Source organism: Artemia franciscana, chromosome 16 (assembly GCF_032884065.1).
Source record: "Artemia franciscana chromosome 16, ASM3288406v1, whole genome shotgun sequence".
NCBI lineage: Eukaryota > Metazoa > Arthropoda > Branchiopoda > Anostraca > Artemiidae > Artemia > Artemia franciscana.
The window spans coordinates 4,771,111-4,798,955 of record NC_088878.1 but is presented as its reverse complement, the minus strand read 5'-3'; the positions used below and the strand labels follow the sequence as shown (position 1 = coordinate 4,798,955).

The 27,845-nt window shown below is 33.4% G+C and overlaps 1 protein-coding gene across 3 annotated transcripts in view; it reads left to right on the top strand.

Annotated features, from left to right (window-relative positions):
* The window catches only part of LOC136036935 (elongator complex protein 1-like), a 182,043-nt gene that overhangs the window by 95,500 nt on the left and 58,698 nt on the right, over positions 1 to 27,845 (top strand). For 2 of the 3 annotated variants that reach the window (XM_065719322.1, XM_065719324.1), the window contains 5 exons: positions 3,886 to 4,056; positions 7,807 to 8,014; positions 11,892 to 12,078; positions 17,501 to 17,684; positions 26,959 to 27,142. In XM_065719322.1, the coding sequence (XP_065575394.1) occupies positions 3,886 to 4,056; positions 7,807 to 8,014; positions 11,892 to 12,078; positions 17,501 to 17,684; positions 26,959 to 27,142 (934 nt within the window). The remainder of the gene's footprint in view (positions 1 to 3,885; positions 4,057 to 7,806; positions 8,015 to 11,891; positions 12,079 to 17,500; positions 17,685 to 26,958; positions 27,143 to 27,845) is intronic. The other variant, XM_065719323.1, reaches the window with a different exon arrangement.

Genomic DNA, 27,845 nt, shown 5'->3' with positions numbered 1-27,845 from the left:
AATTGTACGTTGCATGTTCGAGGGTCGGTAAACCTGACAATCTATTTATATGCAGCGACAATTGGACAGCGAAGAATGTTGTATATTCGCAAGTTTTACGCAGTTAATTTGTATTGTATCTATCTATCTATCTATCTATATAAAAACGAGTTGTGTGTATGCATGTTTGTTTGTTTGTAAAAAGAGCGTTTGCATATGACGTCATTATTAGTGCATACGGCTTTGTATATGCACAGACAATGGGAAAGCCAAGAATGTTGTATATTCGCAATTTTTACGTAGTTTAACTCCTGCAGACGAAATGAATGCTTGCCTGAAAAATTCTAATTTATGGGCACACGTAAAAATATTAAAATTAACTACAAATATGCGTGTCCGATTGCAAAACGATGACTCTGGTCAAACATTTTCAGATCAATTGCTGGCAATTGGAAACGGAAAGCTCCCAGTAGTGGGAAAGCCAAAAATGTTGTATATTCGCAATTTTTACGTAGTTTGAAACACATATATAAATCTATCTATATTCACAGGTGGGACACAGGGACACAACTACAATGGCGCGTAACTAATATGGCGCGTAATGACTTACGCGCGCGGGGGGGCTTGGGGGGGCGCGAAGCGCCCCACCAACTAGGTGTTTGGGTGGCGCGAAGCGCCACCCCAACAGCTAGTATATATATATATATATATATATATATATATATATATATATATATATATATATATATATATATATATATATATATATATATATATATATATATATATATATATATATATATATATATATGTTCAAGATGACAATATTATGTTCAAGATTATGTAAGGTTATTCTTGACAAAACGTCAACCAAGAATTATGACACTTGGATCCGTAGATACAACCTCAATTCTAAAATTAAAATATCACCATTTGTCGGAGGTATGATAATATATTGTTCAAGATGAAAATATCACGTTCAAGAAGACAAAGGGTTGTCCTTTGACAAACTCAACCAAGAAACTCTTACTGAGCAGATACAACTTCAATTGTCAAATTAAAATACCATAATTTTTGTGACGTAAGGGTCATATACATTGTTCAAAATGACAATATTATGTTAAAGATGACATAAGGTTGTCCTTGACAAAAAGTCAACTAAGAATTATGACACTTGGTGAGCAGATACAGCTTCAATTGTCTGATTAAAATATCACAATTTTGTGACGTACGGCAATGTATATATTTTTCAAGATGACAATATTATGTTCAAGATTATGTAAGGTTATTCTTGACAAAACGTCAAACAAGAATTATGACACTTGGATCAGCAGATACAACCTCAATTCTAAAATTAAAATATCTTCATTTTTCTGAGGTATGATAAAGTATTGTTCAATATGAAAATATCACGTTTAAGATGACAAAAGGTTAAACTCAACCAAGAATCTGTTGCTGAGCAGATACAACTTCAATTGTCAAATTAAAATACGATAATTTTTGTGACGTAAGGGCCATATATATTGTTCAAGATGACAATATTATGTTAAAGATGACATAAGGCTGTCCTTGACAAAAAGTCAACTAAGAATTATGACACTTGGTGAGCAGATACAGCTTCAATTGTCTGATTAAAATATCACAATTTTGTGACGTACGGCAATATATATATATTGTTTAAGATGACAATATTATGTTCAAGATTATGTAAGGTTATTCTTGACAAAACGTCAACCAAGAATTATGACACTTGGATCAGCAGATACAACCTCAATTCTAAAATTAAAATATCACCATTTGTCGGAGGTATGATAGTATATTGTTCAAGATGAAAATATCACGTTCAAGAAGACAAAGGGTTGTCCTTGACAAACTCAACCAAGAAACTCTTACTGAGCAGATACAACTTCAATTGTCAAATTAAAATACGATAATTTTTGTGACGTAAGGGCCATATATATTGTTCAAGATGACAATATTATGTTAAAGATGACATAAGGTTGTCCTTGACAAAAAGTCAACTAAGAATTATGACACTTGGTGAGCAGATACAGCTTCAATTGTCTGATTAAAATATCACAATTTTGTGACATACGGCAATATATATATATATATATTGTTCAAGATGACAATATTATGTTCAAGATTACGTAAGATTGTTCTTGACAAAACGTCAACCAAGAATTATGTGACCAGCAGATGCAACCTCAATTCTAAAATAAAAATATCTTCATTTTTCTGAGGTATGATAAAGTATTGTTCAATATGAAAATATCACGTTTAAGATGACAAAGGGTTGTCCTTGACAAACTCAACCAAGAAAATCTACTGAGCAGATACAACTTCAATTGTCAAATTAAAATACGATAATTTCTGTGACGTAAGGGCTATATATATTGTTCAAGATGACATCATTATGTTCAAGATGACATAAGGTTGTCCTTGACAAAAAGTCAACTCAGAATTATGACACTTGGTGAGCAGATACAACCTTAATTGTAAAATCAAAATATCAAATTTTTTTCTGAGGCATGATAATATATAGTTCAAGATGAAAATATCACGTTCGAGATGACAAAATGTTGTCCTTGATCTAGAATTAAACTCAACCTACTATTGTAACACTTACTGAACAGATACAACCTCGATTGTCAAATTAAAAGTATCATCATTTTTGTGAGCTCCGATAATATATTGTCAAGTTCTTTATTTGGTGTTTGGTTTATCAAGTGTTGCGGGAGGGAGGTTGCCAATATCTTTCAAAATCAACACCAAAATCGCAAATCATTTCCTTAATTTTAGTGAAAACTTAACATTCCGAACTATGGCTGTCACAGCTTCCGTCTGTGGCTATAGTAGTATTAATAATTTATGAAAAAAAAAGTCAGTCGGTAGCACACCGAAAACATTGCTTACGAGGGTGTACTGACAAGAAAATAACAACAACATATGATAAAAGGTATATATGGTCAAAAGGTATTAATGGTAAAAGGAGTGAGAGGATAAAACCATTTACCAAGAAATAACAAAAGAGACAAATGATAAATGAGTAATAAAACTAAATAGCCGAGAAAAACGAGGGAATGTCAACCAGTGAACAGAAAGGAAGTGAAAAGAAGTAGATTTTTTCTTTGTCATTGGTCATTTATAGCCAGTGTGGTCTTAGAATGTATTTATGAGAAATAACCTCCAAACCTAACCCCCCAAACCCCCCTTTGATGTGAAAATATAGAGCCGAAATTATACAAGTACAATGTATTCTATGTCCCACCGCTTATCTTTGTGTCTGTGAAACCGGTCGGTTTTCTGGGATCATCTATTAGTATTTGTACAACCAAGTTTTTATCCCTAAGTTCGTCGTCTAAATTACAAATTTTACAGTAATAATTTTCACGCACTCAATAAAACTATGTAATGTCTAGATCGTGAATCAACAATAACCCTAAAAAAATAATAAAACCAAATAAAAACAAAAACAAACAACTAAAAAAATGAAAAAAAAATCTAAAACATAATTAACATAATTATAGATTTTAGTGTAAGGAATATAGGGTGTAAGGATGTGTCAAGGGAGAAAGAAGCGTACATGTCTGAAATTCATTAATCTTGGGAAATTTTGAAGTGTACGTGAAAAACCTGTGATTTGTTTGTCTGTTAAAAATAAACGAAAAATCACAATTTTCCCTTTTTTTAGTTTCTTGATAATTCGTCTGTTTTATTGTTTTTAACATTTTATTAATACTTCTTAACTTATGTGACCCCTTTTGGTGCCGTACCATCTCCCCCTTCCCTTTACCCCCCACAGTTTTTTCATAATCTAGATTTTTGTGGAAATGAAGCATAGAAAAAAAAATGACAATCATTGAGATTAGCGTATATAATAAATTATGCGTATCTTTATTTCAGCAAAAGCTTTAGTAACACCTTTCCGAACAATGGCTGTCCCACCTCCTATGTGTGCCTATAGTGTCGAGCTACCAAACACACCCGTGCTTATGGCTCCTTCCTACTCAGATCCGAACTCCTTTTTAACACTACAGCAAGATGGCAATATCAAGGTTTTCAATATTGTTGATGGTATGTTAAATTACTTGAATTATCTGCTTGTGTTTCAGGTGCGTTCTATCGACCTAGCAGTGCTAGGAACTCGAGAGACTAGCTACCCTCTAATGTTAAAGTTAAGTCTGATTGCCACGGTTATGTTACTCGCAGGACGGTTATGTTACTCGCAGGAGGAATGAATTGCCCGCTCCTATCGCCATCAATCGAGTAAGATGGCAATATCATGGCGTTCAGTATTTTTGGTGGTATGTCTAATTATTTGAATTACCAATTCTTTATGTTTCAATTATGTCCAATTGGGTAAGTTCCATGGACCTAGCAGCGCTAAGAACTAGATAGGGTAGCTACCCTCTCATGTTTCAGGCCTTGTCTGATTGCAACAGCTATGTTACTCGTGGGAGGAACGAACTATCAGCTCCAATTGCCATCACTCTACGGTCTTCTCATTTATTTGTCTAAGAATAAGATTATGAAATAGTGATATTAACATAATTAATAAACTAAAAAAATATGAAGAATTGAGAAATAAAGCTGTAGAATAAATTAATGCTCATTATGAGTTTTAATTTATTACTTAGCTCATTTTTTCCCATTGGTTGTTTGAGGTATGTGGAGGAGTATAGTGGAACACTTGAATTGCTTGTTACTGTTTTTCTTTGGGGGAGGGGGGTTCTTTTTATTGGCTTGATTAAAAAAAAAAAATTATATATATATATATATATATATATATATATATATATATATATATATATATATATATATATATATATATATATATATATATATATATATATATATATATATATATATATATATATATATGTATATGCTTATTTATATGTAGATATTTATATAGTATGTACATATTTATTTGCATTATCTCTACTGTATTATCAAATTTATTTGCATGTAGTTAGTTTTTGTTCAGTCTTAAGGAAACGTAAAATACTGGCACGTCCCTAGGACAAGATCATGGACAAGTTCATGAACAAATCTAAAACAAGCCATGTTTTTGCAAGTTAATGGGTATGCCAGAAGATTTAGTTGAAAGAAGTTGCTTTTCATTAACATAAATGTATGTGTGTTGTTTAATTATGTTTATTAACATCAGAGCTCAACTTAAGCTGTCCCTCTTCGTCCTCAGTTAGATCCAGGCTATGCCCGTTGAATTCAATTGTACAAACCTAAATGTCACATGAAAACAGTGTTTTTTCGAAAATTTTTAATATGTTCGTACTCTATTTTAATTTTCGTCTTGATTGATTAAATTTCTTGTGTTTTTATTATAGTTTAGAAATTGGCCATTACAAAGCCGTTGGCTATTGAACTACAGTTACGATCTATTTTAATTAGCTCTCACCCCACCTCTCTCAAGGCCCTTGTGAGTGGAAAATGTGATGGTATTAGACCTTTTTCAACCCCTTCCCTCTCCGTAACTAGTTATATCTTGATGGTTCAATTGCATTGCCTATGTTTTGAAGAACAAGGATTCTTTTTCAAAGATATCTGTAAAATTGTCTTTCAAACTGTCCCTAATCCAAAATAAAATCAGTATTCTTAAAGAAACTGAAAAATTCAAAGTTTCGCTAGGACTGATTAAATATTTTATTTTTTATTACAATTAACAATTGACTATTACATAACCGCTGGCTCAAAGAGAATGGGTAACTTACAAATGTGGGTATTGGCACTTGATGTTTTTTCAGCCTATTAATAAGAAAAATTAATTTATTTTATGATGTCGGTAAAATTAGTGCAATAATAAGTGCCTGATCTCAGTTCCTGACAGAAAAACGATTACAAAGCTTAAGAAAAGGCCAAGTGTCTCCAAACGCTTGAGGGTGTTAATGGTTTTTTTCGCCGACACTAGCGCCAGTTTCCACTTTTTGAAGTTACACATCCTCTTTGTGCTAGCTATCAATGACAGTTAAAAATTTATGTTAGCTATTTTTAGCTTATTCATTGCCCTGTAAAAGGAGGAAATATGGTGGAGCTTTTTTGACCCACCCTTTCCTCTTTACACCCTTAGTCCTAATCCCTACCTTGATACTTTATTTGCACCATTTATTTTCGCAGGAATAAGGAGTCTCAAGAAAATAATCATGACACTTAGGCCTACTGATTTATCGTTACTACAGAGGGACTTGGACTGTAACCCTCCCTTTCAGGAGGAGAGTCTCATAGCCGCTGTATTGTAATAACTATGTTACTACTACTAACAACTCATTAGAGCACCAATCCACCTCAGGCCAACACAGCTCCTCCTCCATTCCAATCTTAGTAATTGTACATAATCAGCTCTCCTTTCGACACGCAGGAGTTGAAGAAGCAAGCCCTTAATTTAGAGGCAGCGTCATATCCATTGCGCTGTCACAAGGTTAGCTATGTTAACTGACTCAAATACCGATAATCACTATACTTCAGCCTTGGAGGCATATGAAGCTATAATCAAGTATTTTAATGAGGTCGTTTCCCAAGCCAGGTCTGGAACGAGTGAATGGGGGCTCAACTTCCTTCATGACCTTCTAGCGTAAGAAATTTTGTGCTACTTTCCTGTTACGGTGTTTTTGTGAATTTAACGGAAATTGTAAAAATGTGAAACTAGGTAAATTTTATGCAACAATATCAAAGGATTTTTCGGGAAAATAATAAAAGACAAACTTGATATTCTTTTATTAGGATGGAGGAGATGAAGGATGGCTGTTAAATGACTTCCATGGTACGGTGTTTTTGTGTATTTAGCGGAAATTGTAAAAATATGGAACTAGGTAAATTTTATGCAACGATATTTAAAAGATTTTTTGGGTAAATAACGAGAGACGAACTTAATATTCTTTTATTAGTATGGGGGAGATGAAGAATGGTTGTTCAATGGGTATGAAAGCTTCACTCACTAATCCGCGAGGTCGAGGGTAGTTACTAGTACTATTACTAACAAGTCACTGAAGCACCAAGTAACCTGAGACTGACACACCTCCGTACGCCAGTCTTCCATCCCCATCTATTCAAAGCCTCCCTCTTTATTTCACAGGAAGTTTCAATATCCCTTAAATTTTTCATTACGACCTAATACTACTCCATTAGGGAACGACGTGCTCTTGTTTGGCCCTAGAGGGTTGGCCGAAAAGGACAGTCTTTGGCTGTCATTCTTCGTTCATCCGCCAAACGTGTTTAATCCATCTCAACCTGTATAGCTATGGCCCCAGGGACAATCTTTGGCTATCTTTCATCCTTTATTCGCCGAACGTGTTTAATCCATCTCAACCTGTCTAATTATTGCCGCAGAGACAATCTTTGGCTATCATTCATCCTTCATTCGCCGAATGTGTTAACGCCATCTCAACCTGTCTAATTATGGCCCCTGAAATAGGTATCTGAATTACTGAAGCTTTACAGCCGAGCCGATAATGTTTTGTTACACTTTACCTTGGCTTACGCAAGGCTCATGCTGCAAGGTGGGTTGAGCAGAGAGCATAGCAACTTCACTCCTAGAGGCGGGCCTTTACTCCTTGGTATTGTATTTAAACGAAAGTCTGGTTTCTGCACTTTGGCCTTGATACCTGTACAGGGGAAGAGGAATAGCAGGGATTGCACCCTCATAAAATCTATCCGTAGCCATGATTCCTTCATAGTAAAAAAAATGTAAAAATATACATACATCCGGTAAAAAGCTAGTAAATTCAGAAAAATGGCTAAGCATTAGTCTGCCTTTCACCGTAAAAAAAGTACAAGCCATTTACATAAATTAAACATCATGTTTTTCAGAAGAAGAGAAAGGTGAACGCTTACAAATTGATGGTGCTGGTGGCATTGGATTTAAACGAAAATGCAGTCTTCATTCCTTGGTATTGAGTTCCAAAATCAATTTAGATGGCATAGTTACTGGTGGCATTTATTTACAGCCAAATCTCATTCTGTTTATCTCCAATCTTTCTGGTCAGTTTGTCTCGAGGTATTCCATAAGCCCTGAGAGGTTAGTTCAACGTTTTCCTAGTAGCGATTTTGGTGTGGTTTCCCACAGGAGGTAACCCCTGGGGTAGGATAGTTTTATTTCTTTAAGGGGGGCTTGGGATCATCTGTATTGTGTTATAATTACTACTTGCCTGGATATTGAAAAATACTTTTTGTGGTATTTTTCATTTGAAAAAGAAATCCCTCACTCCTTATCTTTGGAAATTTCCTTCATAAAAAAAAGTTGGTTTCATAAAAATATTGAAAAAAAACTCTTACTCTCCCCCCACATTTTCGTGAGTGGACGTCCATGACAGATATTAATATCAGAATGAGACTCGTAATATCAAAACGGTATTAATTTCATTTTCTTAGACAAATAAGAAATTTTAAGCTCTATACTAGAAGGAATTTTGAATATTATTTTTTAGAAAAATCAAAAGTAGTAAAGTAGAAAAGTGTCATTTAATCAATAGATCCAAAGGTTTTACCAGTACGAAATTCTTAAAAAAGATAACCCTTTACGTATAAAAATTACTTTTTTTTATACTTTTCAGGAATTGACAAAGTGTGAAACGTGAATGAAGTTTAGCTTAAAGAATTTACATATGTTTTTCCTAAATTTGATTTCAATACATAGAAAATTAACCATTAATCACTGACAAACGATTAAGAAAATTATGAAATAGGGGAATTTTAAAGACAGCTAATTGCTGAATAAAATTATTTGAATATTTCGCCCATATCCAACATTCGAAACAAAAAGGAGAAAACTACATGAGAAAAAAAATCGAAGAGAAGAAAAATCGGGCATATTTACGGCCAACGAAAATGCAAATACAATGCAAAAATTTCGACCGAGACCACCGCTTGACCGTCCTCAGTGCAAAAATAAAAAAAAAGACCGTAAAAAAACACCCACTTAAATAAAATAGAAAAATGTAAAAAAAGCACCATTAAAATAAAAACAAGAACCTTTCCAAGTGTACTTGAAGAAAAAATAATGCTTTAAGTTTTTGCTTTTATTTTAATGGCATTTTTATTGTTTGTTTATTTATTTTAGTGGTTGTTTTTTACGGCCTGTTTTTCTATCTTTGCACTGTGGGCAGTTAAGCGGAAGTCTCGGCCGAAATATATGCATTGTATTTGCAATATCAGTGGCTGTAAATATCCTCGTTTCTTCTTCTTTTCGAGTTTTTTTCTCATCTTGTCGTGCTCAGCCAGTGTGGAGTCAGAAATTACTTAGGAGAAAAATGAAAGTAAAATCAACAATAGAAGAGTCGTAAAGTCATTACCTTATGCAAGTTGAGCTAAGACTGACCAAAAATGTAATCCATACAGCCATACAAAGGCCGTGTCTAGGAGAGTGGGAGGGGTGCTAGAAGTTCTGACCCCCTCGAAATGTTGGTACGACTCGTAAAAACGTAACAAAAATGCATATAAGCGAATTTTCGTGTGTCTTTAAAGTTTTTCTCCCCCTCTCTCCCTTCCACCACAAAAAATACCCCCTAACAAAAATCCTAGATATAACCTTGCCATACAGACAGAATCAGATCTGAAGCAAATTTTTAACACCACTCTTGGTTGCTTGGCTACTAGTGTTGTATTTCTTTTAGATACAGGTTTACTGTCATCGTTTATTGGCTTGTAACTGAATGTTTACAATTAAATTATTTTGTAACTGAATGTTTTTTTTGTTAATTCTATCAGTTGAATTTTGGCCTTTGTTCTCACTAACTTGCACCATTCACCGAACTGATATATTGTAATACGTTATAATGACATAATGATAATACATGCATGTGTAATAAAAAAAAAAATCATATCTTATACTGCTTAACGGTCAATAATTGCATGTCTGTAACTTTTTCTCGAAAACAGAAGTATATTTTTTTCTGAAAACACAAATTCCCCGTTGTGAAGAAACAATCTAGATAGGCCACGACTATGGGAAAAATTTGTTTTTCCCTCCTGTACCCCATAATTTTTTTCATAAATTGTCTGCTGACTGAAATTAGAGATCCTTGAAGGTTGAAAGCCTTGATCACAAGTAGAAGCAGCTTCAAACAGAATTTAGTTGTTGACAAATCGGCTAGCTTCTAGATTTTATAGAAAGACATTCCCGTTTGATAGCTGTGAATTGAGTCTCAAGTTTTTACTTGCTCGCATTGAATGCTAAGCATTGCGGTTGAAAAATTGCAATAATAATTTGTATGTCCGATAGATCTTCGCTCGGTGAATATTTTTTCACTCAGTAAGATTGTTTGTAATAGACAATTGTTCGTTTTCCGGTGTTAAAAACAATCTTGATAGATCACGACTCTGGGAAAATTTTGCTTTGCCACCTCCGCAATTTTGGAGCCATTTATAGGACGAATTGGTTTGGCCTTTTATAGGACGTCACTTGCTCTCTTAAGAATTTCAGAAACAAATCCGAAACTTGAACTCATGTTTTGCTTTAGCATCATTCAATGTAAGCGATGATCAAACCATCAATAGTCTTAATTTTTTCAGCTTCAAAGTAGCTGGACAAAATTTATCACAAAATCAATTTAGCGGAACATCCGTCACAATACCCTGAAGATGGTTTTGAACCACCTTTATATAGCCAAATGCGCTTTTTAGACCCAGATGGAGCTGTTGAAGAATGCCTTGCATATCGTTTAAATTATGAGATATCTCGTAACCTAATGGATCTCTTGGAAGAAATATTGCGAGACACTAACAACTATGCCAAAGGTTACATGAAAATGCGAGAAGTGGAGGACGATATAAATTAATCTACTGATTCACTGGGACAACAGCCTTGGTTAGAAGACTATAGACAATGAGAGTCAATATATAAAAGCTTGCCGCGTAGCCGTGCCGGGGATAATGTATATATATATATATATATATATATATATATATATATATATATATATATATATATATATATATATATTATACGAATATGCTCAATAAAGTTCATCTATTTATCCATTCGCCTTTAGTTTTTCATTTGCTCTTTCCTCCCATAATTTTCTTCGTTTTTTACTTGTTTATTCCTTTGGCTATGACTTTCTTTAGGCCAGTTTCTTCCAATGAATCACTATGTGAGTCAATTGTTAAGGGTAAATTTAACGTTGAAAAACGGCTTGGTATTGTCCATTTTATTCTTGTACTATATTTACCCATCTTTTGCATCTTTATATGTGTCCTTTGAATTAATAAATTGTGTTTGATAAGCTTATTTGTGTGACTTTAAAATAGGCTATTTGGCTCTCTGTATTACGGATTAGCCAGGAAGCATCTTCTGCATGTCTGCTTAAGAAAGTAAATTACAAGAACCATGACTGTGGCCAGGATTCTTAATCGATTGGGGAGGGGTGTATTTATTAAGATGAGGTGTCCTGCTATATAAATAGTATTTTTCGGTCAAGGAAACCTTAGTGCACGCAATTCAATGTATAAAAACTAATTTAACTAATTAAAGTAATTTAAGGCCTTAATTTTGTTCTAGGATGTTGTTTTGAAACATTCGACTGCATTCCCTTTGTGTTTCAAAAGTGAAATTTGCAGAAATATACCTACTGCAAAAAGGCCAAAGAAATGGGTTTGACCATCACATGAACCTTTTCTTGAACAGATCTGAAGACTTTTTGTGTCATTTTTTCATTTTTTTTTTTTGCTGTAGTTTTATTATATGATTTGAGGAAGGAATATAATCTCATTAGCAGCAGCGTATCCGTGTCGGGACCGGCAGGGATTTGTCATAGAATTTTTGAATATTGCCATGTTTTGTATATTTTTGATATTGCAACGGGGTGGGGGCAAATGTCGCACTATTGAAATTTTGGCTACGTCAATGACAAGTATTTTCTTTAGTTCAAGTTTAATGAAAATACTCTTTTTTTCAGTGCGTCTGAGAATGTCTCACCCATTCAGCTTCCATCATTAATAGAAACGTATTCAGTTGCATCACCTGAAGAAGTTATTCTGCTGACCGAAGATAAACAGCTTTTGAAATTATCTGTGATTGACATGAAGTTAGAAAAATTAGATTTATTATCTGGTTTAGTTGTTGCTAGCAGAATTTCAACCAAGGTAAGATTTATAATCATGGTTATGTGTTGACAATTTCCTAAATAGAACAAAGTGTTTATCATAAAATACGATGTGAGGCCAAAAAAATCCTAGGGCTAAATTTAAATTTCTTTTACTTTTTTTTTGATTTGAAGTCTTTTCACCTTCAATATACACGCGTCCTCCGTCCATACGCCGCTCCAAGTAAATTTACCATTTTTGGAAGCAATGCTTCCCGTTGTATGGAGCAATGCTCCATGCGAACTTTCCACTGTTGGAAGTCTTCAAGCCGAGATTAGAATATTGGAAGCTACAGTGATGACATCAGTCAAGAATGGTTTAAAGTGTAGACTCTTCGGGAGACGGAGGAGAATTTGTAAGATGTTTTCCAGAGGAATCTTCTACCGATTGTTTTGGGTACTAGCTTGACTGACTGTGTTTCAAACAGTGAACTGTACGGAAGATGTGGTTCTGTCTCGCTTTCTTCATGAGAGAGACTATAATGAGAGAAAGGTTGAGATGGCAACATGTTTTGCGGTTGAAAGATGACAGATTACCAAAGATCGTCCTTTTCGGTCATCCATATCAGGTCAAATGAAAAGCAGTTGTCCCCGAAAGGAATGGAAAGAGGTCATAAGGAAGGATTTAAAGGGAATTAGAATATCTTGGGAGATATTAGCTGGGCTGGTCTTCCAGTGAGCTGTTCGTAGTAGTAGAAATCGTAATCTAATAGAACAAGGTCTTACGAGTAGGGTGGATGCTCCACGGAGGATTTTCTAGTTTTGTATAACGTAACTGATAGCTGAAATATACAATATTTATTGTGAATAAAATGCATGATTGAATAAAATATATGATTGAACAAAATAAAGTTATTGCATAAGCGAAATATTATATTTTCTTAGTTGGAGATAATAATTATCTGGAGTAATAATAAAATTTTGATAATAAAAAGTTGGAGATAGATATTACAATAATATTATTATACATAAACATAGTCAAAATTTACATTGAAGTACGCAGGGTTTTTGTTAGGGGAGGGGGGGGGTTGTCGTGTTCTTAAATAGTGTTTTCTAGGCTCTAATATTCGAGTTGATTTGATCTATTGCTAAAATTTACAATGTAGGCTCTGTTGGTATAAGGTCTGAAAATAATTCAATAAACTCGACTGGGAGTGATGTCACTAATCAAAGCCTTTGGTGTCATAAAGCAATAATATTAACTTGACTGTCGGTTGTGAGGTTAAAGGGAGTGTAGCAGCAACTCTACCCATGTTTCAAGGTTTCGGATCAACACATGCAAATAAATCTCACAGACAATAGATGTTTGTGCTCCCTAATCGATATTGAAGATGCGTTGTAATTTATTGTAAGCTATTATTTGCAAGGCCAACTTGTACTTAGAGATCTTCTGAAATAAGTTGTATATGTGTGAAGTGATGGTCAAAACTCAATATCTGCCGTTTTTTAAAAGTATTATAATTATTGTAAGTTATTGTTAGCAAGGTAAACTGTAATTGAAGAAATTCTGATTTAAGTTCTATGTGTGCGGAGTAATTGTCAAACTCTGTAATGCATTGTTTTTTTTTCTTTCTTTTTTTTCCGTAATAACACTGTGTACTATTTATTCCGGTTAATGAACATCCGTGAGACGGTTCATTGTGTAAACTTTATCTCTAAGTGAACGACTGATTTTCAGGTATAGAAAAGTACATGTCATCTTGCTTTCCTTTCATGCCATTAACAGTCTGAAGTATAACCAAAATCAAAATTTTAGAAAAAAAATCAGGAAATTTAGAACTTCTGTTTCGTAACCAGGATTTCTGGTATTATTTTCCCAAAATTTATGACGGATGCAACTGCTTAGGTTGTCGAAGAGATTACATGAAATTATGCTAGTATTCAAAGTTATTTACCAATAATGGCTTTACTTATTCCACGACTTCCTTTACCATTTCTATTTTCACTACGACCGTTCCAGAAAAATCCGGAATATACTCCGGATTTTTCCGGAGTATATTCCGGAAAAATCCGGAAAAATCTCATTCAAGAACGAAAAGGCTGTCAACGGCACCAAATCCCCTTCCCCCACCACGGATTTGGCTTTGCAAAAATTAACAGTCATCAACATTTTTTTAGGGGATGAAGTATATATCCAGTTGACCAAAATGTGTAACAAAATTTTAATTGAGTAGCTTGGACATAATCAGTTTAATTTAAAAAAGAAGATACTAAGTATTATCTATTGAGCTTTGATGATGGAGTGTAAGAAAATGTCTGTTTGTTTGTTTTCTCATATTGATGGATATTTATTTATATTTAGTCAACAAACAATGGTAAACAGTAACAACACATTCAAAATCATGCCCCACCCAAAGCTATATGATTGGAATGCAGGTTTGGGCCTATTTACCATGCACTCCTTACGCAGCATTTCTTGATTTATGCCCGTCTTACCTTTTCAGTTTTCTGGTTTGATCTTTTTTGTGCGTTAATTCTTATGTCCGTTTCAACCAATAAGTCCAACACTCTTTTTGGAGAGGTATTATCTTGTTACTGTAACAGTCTTTTTAGTAAGCAAATTTACTCATTTATCTTATATCCTAGAAAGAAACTTGATAAACTTGTGCTAGTTAATTAGTTTATTTGTCAATTAGTTTAGCTAATCAATTAGGCTTGTTGGCTGAACCCTGTGGTAGCATAGAGGATTTATGCTCTGCTTGGCAATATGCGGCTCAGGGTTCGATTCCAACTATTGAGAGGCTATGCAACCGGCTCCCTATCTGTCCCTGTGAAAAAAAAATCTTGTTGATGGAAATGTCGTTTCGATGCCTTATTTGCCATCGATGGCTCTAAATAACATTTAAATTTATTATGTACGTATATATATATATATATATATATATATATATATATATATATATATATATATATATACTAGCTGTTGGGGTGGCGCTTCGCGCCACCCCAACACCTAGTTGGTGGGGGCGCTTCGCCCCCCCCCCAAGCCCCCCCGCGCGCGTAAGTCGTTACGCGCCATATTAGTTACGCGCCATTGTAGTTGTGTCCCTATGTCCCACCTGTGAATATAGATATATATATATATATATATATATATATATATATATATATATATATATATATATATATATATATATATATATATATATATATATATATATATATATATGTTTTTAACTACGTAAAACTTGCGAATATACAACATTCTTTGCTGTCCCATTGTCTGTGCATATAAATAGATTGTCAGGTTTACCGACTCTTGAACATGCAACATATAATGGTCCATGGGAAAACAATCCGTATTCAGATCTATACCTCATGATTCTAATGATTGCCCTTGAGCTTTGTTGATGGTGATTGCTAATCGACCATTCCCTGAGTCGCCATCGTCATTTATATATCCCCCTGTGCACCCCGGCGTCCCCTTTGTAGTTATGTCCCTGTGTCCCGGTCGTCATTTATGTTCCCTGTGTCCCGGTCGTCATTTGTGTCCCGGTGTTCCAGTCTGTGATTTCTCTTTGAGTGTCCCGGGCGTCATTTATATTCCTTGTGTCCCGGTGTCCCGGTCGTCATTTATATCCCCCTGTGCCCCCCGGCGTCCCCATTGTAGTTGTGTCCCTGTGTCCCGGTCGTCATTTATATTCCCTGTGTCCCGGTCGTCATTTGTATCCCGGTGTCCCGGTCTGTATATACATTCGTTTTTTAGTTTTGTTTTTTTCCTTTATTTTTTTCCTTTTTTCTTTTTTTTCTTTTTTAGTTTATTTAGATTTTTAGATTTTTTAGTTTTTTTATTAGTTTTTAGTTTTTTTGTAGTTTTTACCATTTTTTTAGTTTTTTTAGTTTTTTTTTTTACTTATGTCCTGGTCGTCATTTATACTCCCTGTGTCCCGGTCGTCATTTGTGTCTCGGTGCTTTGTTGATTGCTAATTTATATTATATTTATATTTATATTTTTTATATTTATTAATATTTTTTTTTTGGTCTGTATATACATTCGTTTTTTAGTTTTGTTTTTCTCCTTTATTTTTTTCCTTTTTTCTTTTTTTTCTTTTTTAGTTTATTTAGATTTTTAGATTTTTTAGTTTTTTTATTAGTTTTTAGTTTTTTTGTAGTTTTTACCATTTTTTTAGTTTTTTTAGTTTTTTATTTTACTTATGTCCTGGTCGTCATTTATACTCCCTGTGTCCCGGTCGTCATTTGTGTCTCGGTGCTTTGTTGATTGCTAATTTATATTATATTTATATTTATATTTTTTATATTTATTAATATTTTTTTAGTTTTCTTTTTCTCTTATTTTTCAGTTTTTTCCTTTTTTTTAGTTTTTTCTTTTTTAGTTTTTAGTTTTTTTTTGTTTTTTACCTTTTTTAGTTTTTTTAGTTTTTTTAGTTTTTTAGCTTTTTTAGTTTTTTTATTAGTTTTTAGTTTTTTTTTAGTTTTTGCCTTTTTTTAGTTTTTTCAGTTTTTTTTAGTTTTTAGTTTTTTACCTTTTTTTAGTTTTTTTTAGTTTTTTAGCTTTTTTAGTTTTTTTTCTTTTTAGTTTTTTTTGTAGTTTTTACCTTTTTTAGTTTTTTTTCTTCTTTTGTATTAGTGTGAAATAATTCAGACGTCATATGCGGACAAACACGACGTCACTCGACAGACAGACAGACAGACATAACCCACAAACAACTTATTTTTATATATATTTATTCATATTTTTTTAGTTTTCTTTTTCTCTTTTATTTTTCAGTTTTTTCCTTTTTTTTAGTTTTTTTCTTTTTTAATTTTTAGTTTTTTTTAGTTTTTTACCTTTTTTTAGTTTTTTTTTAGTTTTTTTAGTTTTTTAGCTTTTTTAATTTTTTTATTAGTTTTTATTTTTTTTGTAGTTTTTGCCTTTTTTTATTTTTTTCAGTTTTTTTTTAGTTATTAGATTTTTACCTTTTTTTAGTTTTTTTTAGTTTTTTAGCTTTTTTAGTTTTTTTTTCTTTTTAGTTTTTTTTGTAGTTTTTACCTTTTTTAGTTTTTTTCTTCTTTTGTATTAGTGTGAAATAATTCAGACGTCATATGCGAACAAACATGACGTCACCTGATCCATCCACAGATCCACACACAGACAACTTATTTTTATATATGAAAGACTGCTAGTTAAATAGTTATGAAACTAAATTTTTAATGTTTTGTTGTTATTTAATAGTTAAGCTATTTATTTTTAAAATTGAAGAGCTATTGAACGCCAAAATACTTTGTGGTAAGGATAAATGAAATGACTTTCGCAAGCTCCAGCCTTTTTTCCCTTTAAACAAATATTGAATGTCCCTATATCATCTCAGTAGAATAAATCTTTCATTTTACTGAAAGTTTCATATATTGTCGCTAGTTTCCTTTAGTTAGGTAATATTTTAGAGCCATCTAAATTCTGAAATTAGTTTCTATATATTTTGTAGATGGCAGTTTCTACCATAAGCTCACATGATTATATTTTCGTACTAACTGATGGAGGCCATCTATACCTTGACGGTAAAGTTATATTCAGTGGAGTGACTGGATTTGAATTAACTTCTGGATTTCTTCTTATGACAACGTTTGAACACACTTTAAGAGCCTTACCGTTAAACAAAACGTCACTTGGTAAGTTTAGAATTCCGTCGTCATTAGATCTATTTAGATACGAGGGTAAAGGATCCTGATTGCAGATAAAGCTGCAATCCAATAAAATATATATATAAAAATACGAAGATGAGAAATTTGTTTTTCAAAGTCTGGAATTTATTATAAGCGAATACCTTTTAAGAAAGACAATGTTTAATGTTAAGTTTATCCATTATCATTCTAGAAACTCTTACACCCTCTGACCCTGTAAAAACAGGCTATTTGCCGCGAAAAATATTGCTGAAGATGTTAAAAAAAAACTATGAAAAATAAAAACATGAAAATGTTCTTGATTTTTTTCTTAGAAAAGTGGATGGATGACTAATTTTCAGTTTGGTTTTAGTTCTTTTAAGGCATTTCTCTTTTTTTAAGGGTGGCTTTGAAAATTATTTTCTAAAGATAAAAGTTTTTCGAAGAAAAGTAAAGTGCGACATAAAACCTAAAAGGAGCTTAATAATATAATAAATCAAGCTTAAAATGAACCGAAATTACTGTGCATGAATGAAATCCAAAACGAACAAAAATTAAATTGAATGATTTATCTAAACCTAAAACGAACGGAAATTACCTCCAATGGAAGCAGGGCTACCACCCTCTGAAACTTCTTTTCAGCTGAAGTAAAACTTGCGCTTTACTGAAAACGATTTATATTTTGTACTAGGCCGACAAGGTTTTCAGTGGATCGAAATGTCTCCTATCAGTTTTGTCACTTTTTTCGTTATCTTACACGCTATTTGTTTTTTAATATTTTGCTCTATTTTTGTAGGTTTATTCTTGTTAGTAAGTGTCGTGAGTGTTAGAAATTTTTTTAAATGATCTATTTCGATGTCACAATAGGAATATTTGAGTTTTCTCTAGCAAGTCAGATCAAATAGTTGTGCCCTTAGAGTCACGGTTGCTAAATTGTGTTTCATATACAACCCTAAATAGAAAGAACGGTACTCCTATATTATGAACTAGACCTTTAGCTTTTTCTAAGATTTTTGGGAAATAAGCTGTCAACTTTTAATTTTCATTAAATCAAAGCTATTTAATAAATAAAGGGGAAATTTAATTAGGGAATAACTAAGGGGTAATTAATTAATAATTACATAATGGGGACTAGCTATCATTGAGACCTGTCGAAAACTTGTGATTTGACTGTAAAATTATACTGAAAAGTGATATCTGACGTCCATTTTGTCGATAAGCTTGTCAATCAGAGTGAATGCAACCATAGGGAACTCTCAAATTTACAAAATGACTCTAGTTATAATTTCTCTGTGCTGATCTTTACTATTTTCTGAACAGGTAGGCTAAAGTATTTTTAGGGACTGCCTTTTCCTGAGCTTTAAAAAGAAAATTCTGCTCCATTTAATGAAAAAAAGCAACTAAATTCACATTTTCTGATAATATAAGATTCATTAAAACTGAATATCTCTATCTCCAGTGCACAGGCCTAGAAGTTAAAAAGTTTTTCTAAGTTTTCTGGGAAATAAGGTGTCGGCTTTTAATTTTCTGTCTTTGATTCGGATATCTTGTCAAAGCTATACAAGTTATGGCAAAACCGTTCAATCAGTTCTGAACAATTTGGCCACACAAACTAAAAAACTTGTAGTGGACGAGATAGGATGATTCTTTAAGGTATCGAAGACCCTTAAATACAAAATAAATATTTTAATATTTACCTTAAATATTATTTCGATACCTTAAATATATTATTTTGATGCCTTAAATATTTAAGGTATCGAAGACCCTTAAATACAAAATAAATATTTAAATATTTGCCTTAAATATTATTTTGATACCTTAAATTCGATACCTTAAATATATTATTTCGATACCTTAAATATTTAAGGTATCGAAGACCCTTAAATACAAAATAAATATTTAAATATTTACCTTAAATATTATTTTGACCTTAAATTCGATACCTTAAATATATTATTTCGATACCTTAAATATTTAAGGTATCGAAGACCCTTAAATTTCAAAAGTAAAGAAAATCTACAAAGAATTTATGAGAGTAAAAATAGTGGGCTCAATTTAAATGTAGTAGTGGAACAAAAGCACAGAAAAAAAAACTTTAAATAATAAGAAATCCGAATATTGCTGCTCTACGTCTGGGAGCCTTTTTCAGCGAAAAAAAAACTTATAAGGAGAAAAAAAAAATCAAACAATCATAGGCAGAGCAATAGCACTGCCTAAGTAAAGAGCGATATGGGCACAATGTATTATTTATTTTTTTTTTTATGTTTTTGGTCCGAGACCAGGGCACTTCGTATCGAAGAAGCTGTTGTAGAAAAAAGGCCTCACTCGACTGGAATTTAAATGGACTAGTACCCTTTTTAATAGTCGAAAGGGATTGTAGGACCATTTTTGAGATACCATTTTGTGCAACGTAGTTGAAAGGTCTAGAAATTATGTCTTTGAGGATGACGCCCCCCCAAAAGAATTTCATAGAAAGGGTGATCCTAGGAACTTTGGAGGGGACTCAATGGATTGATAATCAGAAGTTTTAGTGCTCTTCTTAAGATTCAAAGTGATCGGAGGGCGGATGACCCCCCCACACACACACACACACACGCACACTTCGTATTTTCCCGAAATGCATGGGATAGAAATTTTGTGATGGCCAATTAAGTCGTAGAAACTTCAAATAGGGCTCATTTGATTTGAAATTGAAAGGGATAGTGCCCTTTTTAATAGTTAAAAGTGATTGGAGAGCAAACAACCCCCTTCTCACGCCCACCATTTCCCCAAATATATCCAATCAAAATTTTGAAAGTCATTTTATTCAGCGTAGGTAAAAGGTCCTGAAATTATGTATTCGAGGATAACATACCCCCACAGCCTTAGGACAATGGTTGTAAGTTATGCCCTAGGGGCACATAAGCATTTTCCCCAAATGTGTCTGACAGAAATTTTGAGATAGCCATTTGTTAAAAATAGTCAAAAGATCATATAATAAAGGCAAGTTATATCCCAGGGACAAATTTTGACATGATTATCTATTGTCGTAGAAACTTCGAAAAAGGGCTCATTTGATTGAAATGGAAAGGGCTAGTGCCCATTTTAATTGTCAAAAAGGATTGAAGGATATCAAACGCCCTCCCTCCTATACCCATCAACTCCCAAAACGCATCTAAGCAAAATTTTGGGATAGCCACTTTGTTTAGCGTAGTTGAAAGGTCTGGAAATTATGTCTTTGATGATGACACCCGCCCCCCCCCCATTCCTCAGTGCAAGGGTTGTAAGATATGCCAAAAGGGCATATAAGGTTTATATGGAAACGGTGGTCGTATAAACTCTGGAATGGGCTCGTTGGATTGCAAGTCAGATGTTATAATGCCCTTTTTATGAGTCAACGTAATCGGGGGCAGCCACCCCTCCCCCTCCATCACATTTTCCCCAAATGTGTCTGATAGAAATTTGAGATAAGTATTTGTTCAAAATGGTCATATAACAAACCCTTTAGGGTCGGCAGAATCCCCCAGAGTCGGAGGGAAGGGGTAAGGTTTGCAAATTATATCCCAGGGATATGTATAGTTTTTATGGAAGGGGTTGTCATCGAACTTTAGAAGAGGTTCATTTGATTTGAAATGGATAGTTCTAGTTCCCTTTTAAGAGTCAAACATGATGGAGAGCAACTAGCCTCCCTTCCTGACATCCTCTTTTTCCAAAACGCATTCAGTTAAAATTGTGAGATAGCAACTCTTGTTACCGATAGCCCAAAAACCTTAAAACAGTGCCTACTGAATTAAATTTGGTTGTTTTCTCAACCTTCAGAATTTCGTCGCCAGTACATGGCTGAAATTCAATTTCACTTCCAGTTCCTCTATCATCGACAAATTTATAGTCAAGGAAATCATCCTTAGAATTCATCAGCCCTTCCGTTTGTATATTTTAACCATTACTTAAAAAAACTCAGCAAATCTATTAATAATAATCGTTTCATCATTAACAGTTTCTGCTTGAATCAGTAACGAATTGGGGGGAGCTTCTTCTTCCCAGTATTCCTTCTTTCTTTTTCCCAATATTTCTTCTTTCTTCTTTCTCAGTAATTCTTTCTTCTCTCCTCGTAGGTCATTAATAACCTTCCAAGTTACTGTAGTATTATCCTTATTTAAACTCAATTGCTTCGTAAAGTATTCTTTTTTATCTTTTCTTCTAATCGACTTCACTTTGTTGCATATTATTTTGAATTCTTTCAGTCTTTCGGCACACTCACTATTTAAATAATCTACATACAATTCATGTCTTCTAGAATTTCCGTAGCTATACAGGGATTTTTGGGCTAATCCTTAACTGAATTCAAAAATTTCACTGGGCAAGTCTGATCATATATTGGCTGTACGATCCCCATCATCCGATCAAATGCACCAGAACCGTCATCTTTCATGTCTAAAATTTTACTAAAATCAATGCTGCTTAACTCTTTACCAAACCTCTGTAAATTCTCTTTTTTTAATGACCGAGTCTTTACTTTGTATTCACAAAATACAGCTGCGACTAATGGGAAATGGTCCGAACAAGGGTATAGAACCACATCAGCATAACTACGGTTCATATACTTAGAACCAACAAAGACATTATCTATGAGAGTGGTTGAATGACTCGTAACACGTGTTGGAATATTCACAAGGGGAAAAAGATCATGGGCAACCATCAAATTAAAATAATCAAAATTCGCTCCATTCAATGTAAGCAGATCAAAGTTGAAATCACCCATACAAATAAAATCTAAACCTGTCCGAGGCGTTGCACGTACAAGTTGATCATTTCCTACTTCCCAAATCTAATTCCAGACTAAAACTTTCAAACTTACCCTCTATCCAAACATCAATATCATTTCTTGCTTGCTTGGTAAGACAGTGACTTATATTATAATCTAGAAGAGAATACAACGAGAGAGAGAGTGTTCCTGACTCAAGAAACTTTCACACATGCGTAGGCCTACCTTTGCCATCTAAAGACCATGGGCTTAAGGGAAGGGGTAATAATTTTGTAAAAAATAGCCTACCTTTGCCGTCTAAAGGCCATGTGCTTAAGGGATGGGGTAACAATTTTGCAGAAGATACCCTACCTTTGCTGTCGAAAAACCATGTGCTTAAGGGAAGGGGTAACAATTTTTTTTTAAACTATCCTACCTTTGCCGTCTAAAGTTAATGTGCTTATGGGGAGGGGTAACAATTTTGTAAAAAAAAAACAAACATACCTCTGCCGTCTAAAGACCATATGCTTAAGGGGAGGGGTAATAATTTTGTAAAAAATGCCCTACCTCTGCTGTCTAATAGCAAAACACAGGAATAACCGAATATATTAATTTGGAAAATTTAGGAAATCATAAGGGAGATGATCAGAAAGGCAATATTTGCATGCTACCAATGCTTCTACAATTACAATCACTACTACTACCACACTACTCCATTTATAGCATTGAGGGGAAATTTGAACAAAACAAAAGACGCTATGTGCATGCACATTGTAAAAATAACGTATCTCAAGAATGGATTTGGGTATTATGTTGGAACTTTAAGAGAGTACTTAAAGGGGAAGATCATCTCACCAAAAGGCGATATGTGTACATTTCTGCTAATTCTATTGTTTCTGCTACATTTACTACTACTATTACTTCTATTGCAACTATTTGTAAGGCTAAGAGCATTGAGGTAAAAATTTCATGAAGCATATGCTACTACTGCCACTAAAGCTTAGGCTACTACTATGAATTTGGCTGCTACAACTGATATTAAAACTAAGGGTATTAAGGCAAAAAATCAGGATATATAGAAATTGCATGGAAATATTTCGGAACACACTATGCCCACACAGGTTGTCAAGGAGACGAATCAGAAATGCTTCAGGAACAGTTGATGGTATAAAGCTGAAACTTTCAGCGTGTGTTGAAGGTGCTATCCGCATGCTGCTACAACTGTTGTTACTGTGCCAGCTAAGGGTATTAAGGTGAAGTTTTCAAGGAATATTTAGACTGATTTTGAATTAAATCAAAATAGACTACGAACATGTGGGCTTTCAAAAAGGTGAAAAAGCAATATCTAAAGAATAACTTATATTATTAAGTTAGACCTTTAAGAGGAAGTTGTGGGGGGTTTTGAGCTAGCCAGAAGGCACAATGTATATAGTTATAATATTACCACTACAGTTACTATAACTAATGACGCTAGGGTAATAAGGTGAATATTTTAGGGACTTCTTTGGACGAGTTTCAGTTAAACGAAAAAACTGTATACATACTGGTCTTCAATAGAGCATATAAACAATATCATAGGCAATATCATAGGCACCACCCTATATAGCCGTAAATTTCATTGAAATTTTTAAAGGAGTTAATTCGATTCTGAGCATAAATCGAATCTTTTGGAATGATGTTAATTTTTTTCAGGTCAACTTCAGGAGTTGTAAAATTAAATAAAAAAATAATGTTTTTGTCAGGATCAAAAGTTGTTGAAAAGGTACTTCAACATACAATTAGCAACCCAAACTATGGATTCTTATAGAAAAAACCCTAAAAGATATAACAATTAAAAATACGAAAAAGACAATGTCAATAAAAAACAAACGGAAATTAATTAAAAAAACTTTTTCCACAAAACAAGTTTTTAAATGAAAAGTAAAGAGCTCCATTAAGCCAAAAATGAGCCGAAATAGAGTCAAATAATCTTCCAAGCGTAAAACTACCCCAAATCACTATCAATAGGGAAATGAAACTCAAATCGAACAGAAATTACAATAAATAGCCGAGCCAAACTGAAGACATGAACATAATTTACGCTTTACTGAAAAAAAAACAACAAATGACCATGGATTGTCAGTTTAATTGACATATTGTTATATTTATTCCTTAAAGTTTTGACAATTTTTTATTTCTGAAAGTAAAAAAAGTGAAAACATTTAAAATGTATTTTGTTTTGAGTAAAGCGCAAATATTGTTCTGGTCTTGAGAAGGCATGGGGTTGTCAGCCTTATTCATGTTAATTTTTAATCGTTTTGAGTTTGACTCGGCTGCTTATTGTAAATTCTGTTCGCTTTGAGTTTCAGTTATTTATTGATAGTGATATGTGGTAGATTTCTGCTTGGAAGATTATTGGATTTAATTTGTAGTCATTCTTGGCTTAATTTTTTCTCTTTACTTTTCTTTGGAAAACTTATTTTGTGGAAAAAGTTTCTTAAATTAATCTAAAAAAAGGAAAACTAACACACAAGAGAGAAAAGAAACAAAGAACTAAAAAATGAACAAATAAATATAACTCACATTTTAAACACTTCCAGATCTGCAATTACTGTGAACACTGACAAGACAAAACGAATGTCCATAGTACACAACAGATAATTCTCCTCTTTATAATCAGGTGGAAAAATGGGATCTAATAAAGTGAAGACTATAATTAATTGAAAGAAAAGCAAAAAACCCCAGGTCACAACCCCTGATTAAATTATCCAGGTTAAAAACACTTGAACTGTGTAAGGCAACAGGTCGACATATTTTATACATTATATATTAAATGAATCTTCTTATTGGTTTATCTAGCTGCAGTCCGTTGACTCCTCCCAGTTATGATCTTATCCCGATTTCCGCTTGCAATGTTTACACCCGTTCGAAAACGGGGGTGAATCTCCAGTGTTTTTATTGGGGGGAGGGGAAGAGGGGTCCATATCTGGATAGTTAAGGGGCAAGGGATGTATAATAATTTTTCTAAATAACGACGAAGACCACACTGCCTTTCCATCACAAACACCAAAAACAAGAAGAACAATAGGGAATTTTTTAAGACAGTGGGAAACAAATTAGAATGAATATTTCGGCCCTATGTCCAGGGGCCGTCCTCAGCAATACAAATAAGAAAAAACAACTTACGGGAGGATAAAATCAATAAAACTAAAATGAAAAATTTTTCAAAAAAGTCCCAGCATCCTTACCTCAGCGAAGTTCAACCAGGACTGAAAAATAAATTGTTATGAAACGAGGCAATCCAATGAAATGAAAGAAAATGATTTAAAAACAGGTTTTTTATGCCAGCCTAACTTTTTTCGCTGCTGATCTTATAGGCAATCATCTTATAATATATAGTATAATGATCTTTTTATTATCAGCAGCGAAAAACCTAGACTGGCATGAAAAACCTGTTTTAAATCATTTTCTTTCATTTCATTGAATTGCCTCGTTTCATAACAATTTATTTTTCAGTCCTGGTTGAACTTCGCTGAGGTAAGGATGCTGGGACTGTTTTGAAAAATTTTTCATTTTAGTTTTATTGATTTTATCCTCCCGTAAGTTGTTTTTTCTTATTTGTATTGCTGAGGACGGCCCTTGGACATAGGGCCGAAATATTCATTCTAATTTGTTTCCCACTGTCTTAAAAAATTCCCTATTGTTCTTCTTGTTTTTGGTGTTTGTTAATAATTGTTCTCCGCATTATTGGGGCGGGGCAACTGCTCCCCTTGCCCCCCCCTCCCAAAGATGCTCCTGCTCGGGAACTATCATCCAACATGTTACTGTTAAAAACTTTGAAATATTCGGATTTTTTGTTGTTTAAAGTTTGTTTTTCTTCTTTTTTTTGTTCCACTGTTTTATTTAAATTAAACCCGGTTTTTCTTCTCGTAAATTTTTTGTAAATGGAAAAGAAGTGTGGTCTAAGAAAGTATTTATGTATAGAAAATCAATTTCCGGATCATTTATAAATTCCCCAAGTCAAGAAAAGACGCAACAGTAATAAATATAAAACAAATTTTTGATGTCATTTAAAAAAAAATTTTGTAAAACCCCCTTGAAAAAAATTCTTTTGTACCCCCAACCCCCTGAAAAAAAATTTCTTTTTAACCTTCCCCCCACCAAAAAAAATCCTGGATAAAGCCCTGCCTATTTATGTGCCGAATTTTCTAAAAATCGATGCATCTTTCATGTCAAACAAAAAATTAGAATGTATAACTATGATGAGTCATCTGGATTGTTCACTTAAATACCGAACTCATCACTCGCTGAGCAAGATTTTATTCATTTATTCGTTTCAATTTATAATATTTTAGAATTTTTCAATTCTTTTGTAATTTTACATATCAAATCTTTTTAATTTTGTGCTGTAAAGTCTAATGCCGTATCCTTTTTTTCTTTTTTTTTATATTCTATAATTATATTTGTTATTACAAATGCATCCATTATATCTTCATGTTTATAATTATATCCTTAATTATGCACGATACTTTTATACTTTCTTAATTCTTTTATAATATTTCAACTCATTGTACGTTTTAGATATCGCCTTACAAGGTAAACTCTCTCCCATTGACGAGTCTTTAAGAAGAATTGAAAGAGGTTCTCGACTGGTTGTCTGTGTCCCGTTTGATACTAAAGTGATCTTGCAGATGCCACGTGGCAATTTAGAAGCAATCCATCCAAGAGTCCTCGTCATTGAAGCTGTGGCAAAATCCCTACAAAAGTATCAACTCTTTTATTTCTTGAAAATTACTATTTTCTTCGTTATTCTACTTGTGTAACTAATATTATAAATGTGATATAGACTTATCCATCCTCACTTCCATCCCTGAAGTTTTCTGCAGTTGTGAGTAGGATTTTTAGATTAAAAAAAAGTTCCCGATCCCTTATGAAGCAAAAAATATTTTTCCAAAGACTCTTCCTCCTGTCTCCTCAGTGGGAATTAATAAAGAAAATTATAAATCCTTATAGTACCGAAAATCCCGGCACTCGGCATGCCACAGGCTTCTATATATGGATTCTCATTGTCGCTTGTCTTTTAACTACAGACAATTTGAGACAATTTGCTGTTTTATCATATCGCGGTCTTTCAAAGATATTTGATTATTAAAGTAAGTCCGATTATTAACAACGACATCCAATAAGCTTCAAACTTTTGGTTTTCTTTTTAAGGCCTTTGAATTGTTGTAATCCCTTGTTAAAATACATATAAATGTTTTTGCAATTACCAGCCACCGGGCAGAGGCACTTGGTGTGTGGCAGGCTTCTATATACGGATTCTCATTGTGTTTTGTCTTCTAATCACAGACAATTTGCTGTCTTTTCATAGAAAAGTCTTTCCAAAGATATTTGATTATTGAAGCAAGTCCGATTTCTAAAAGCGATATATAATAACCTCAAAACTTTTGGTTTTCTTTTTTAAGGCT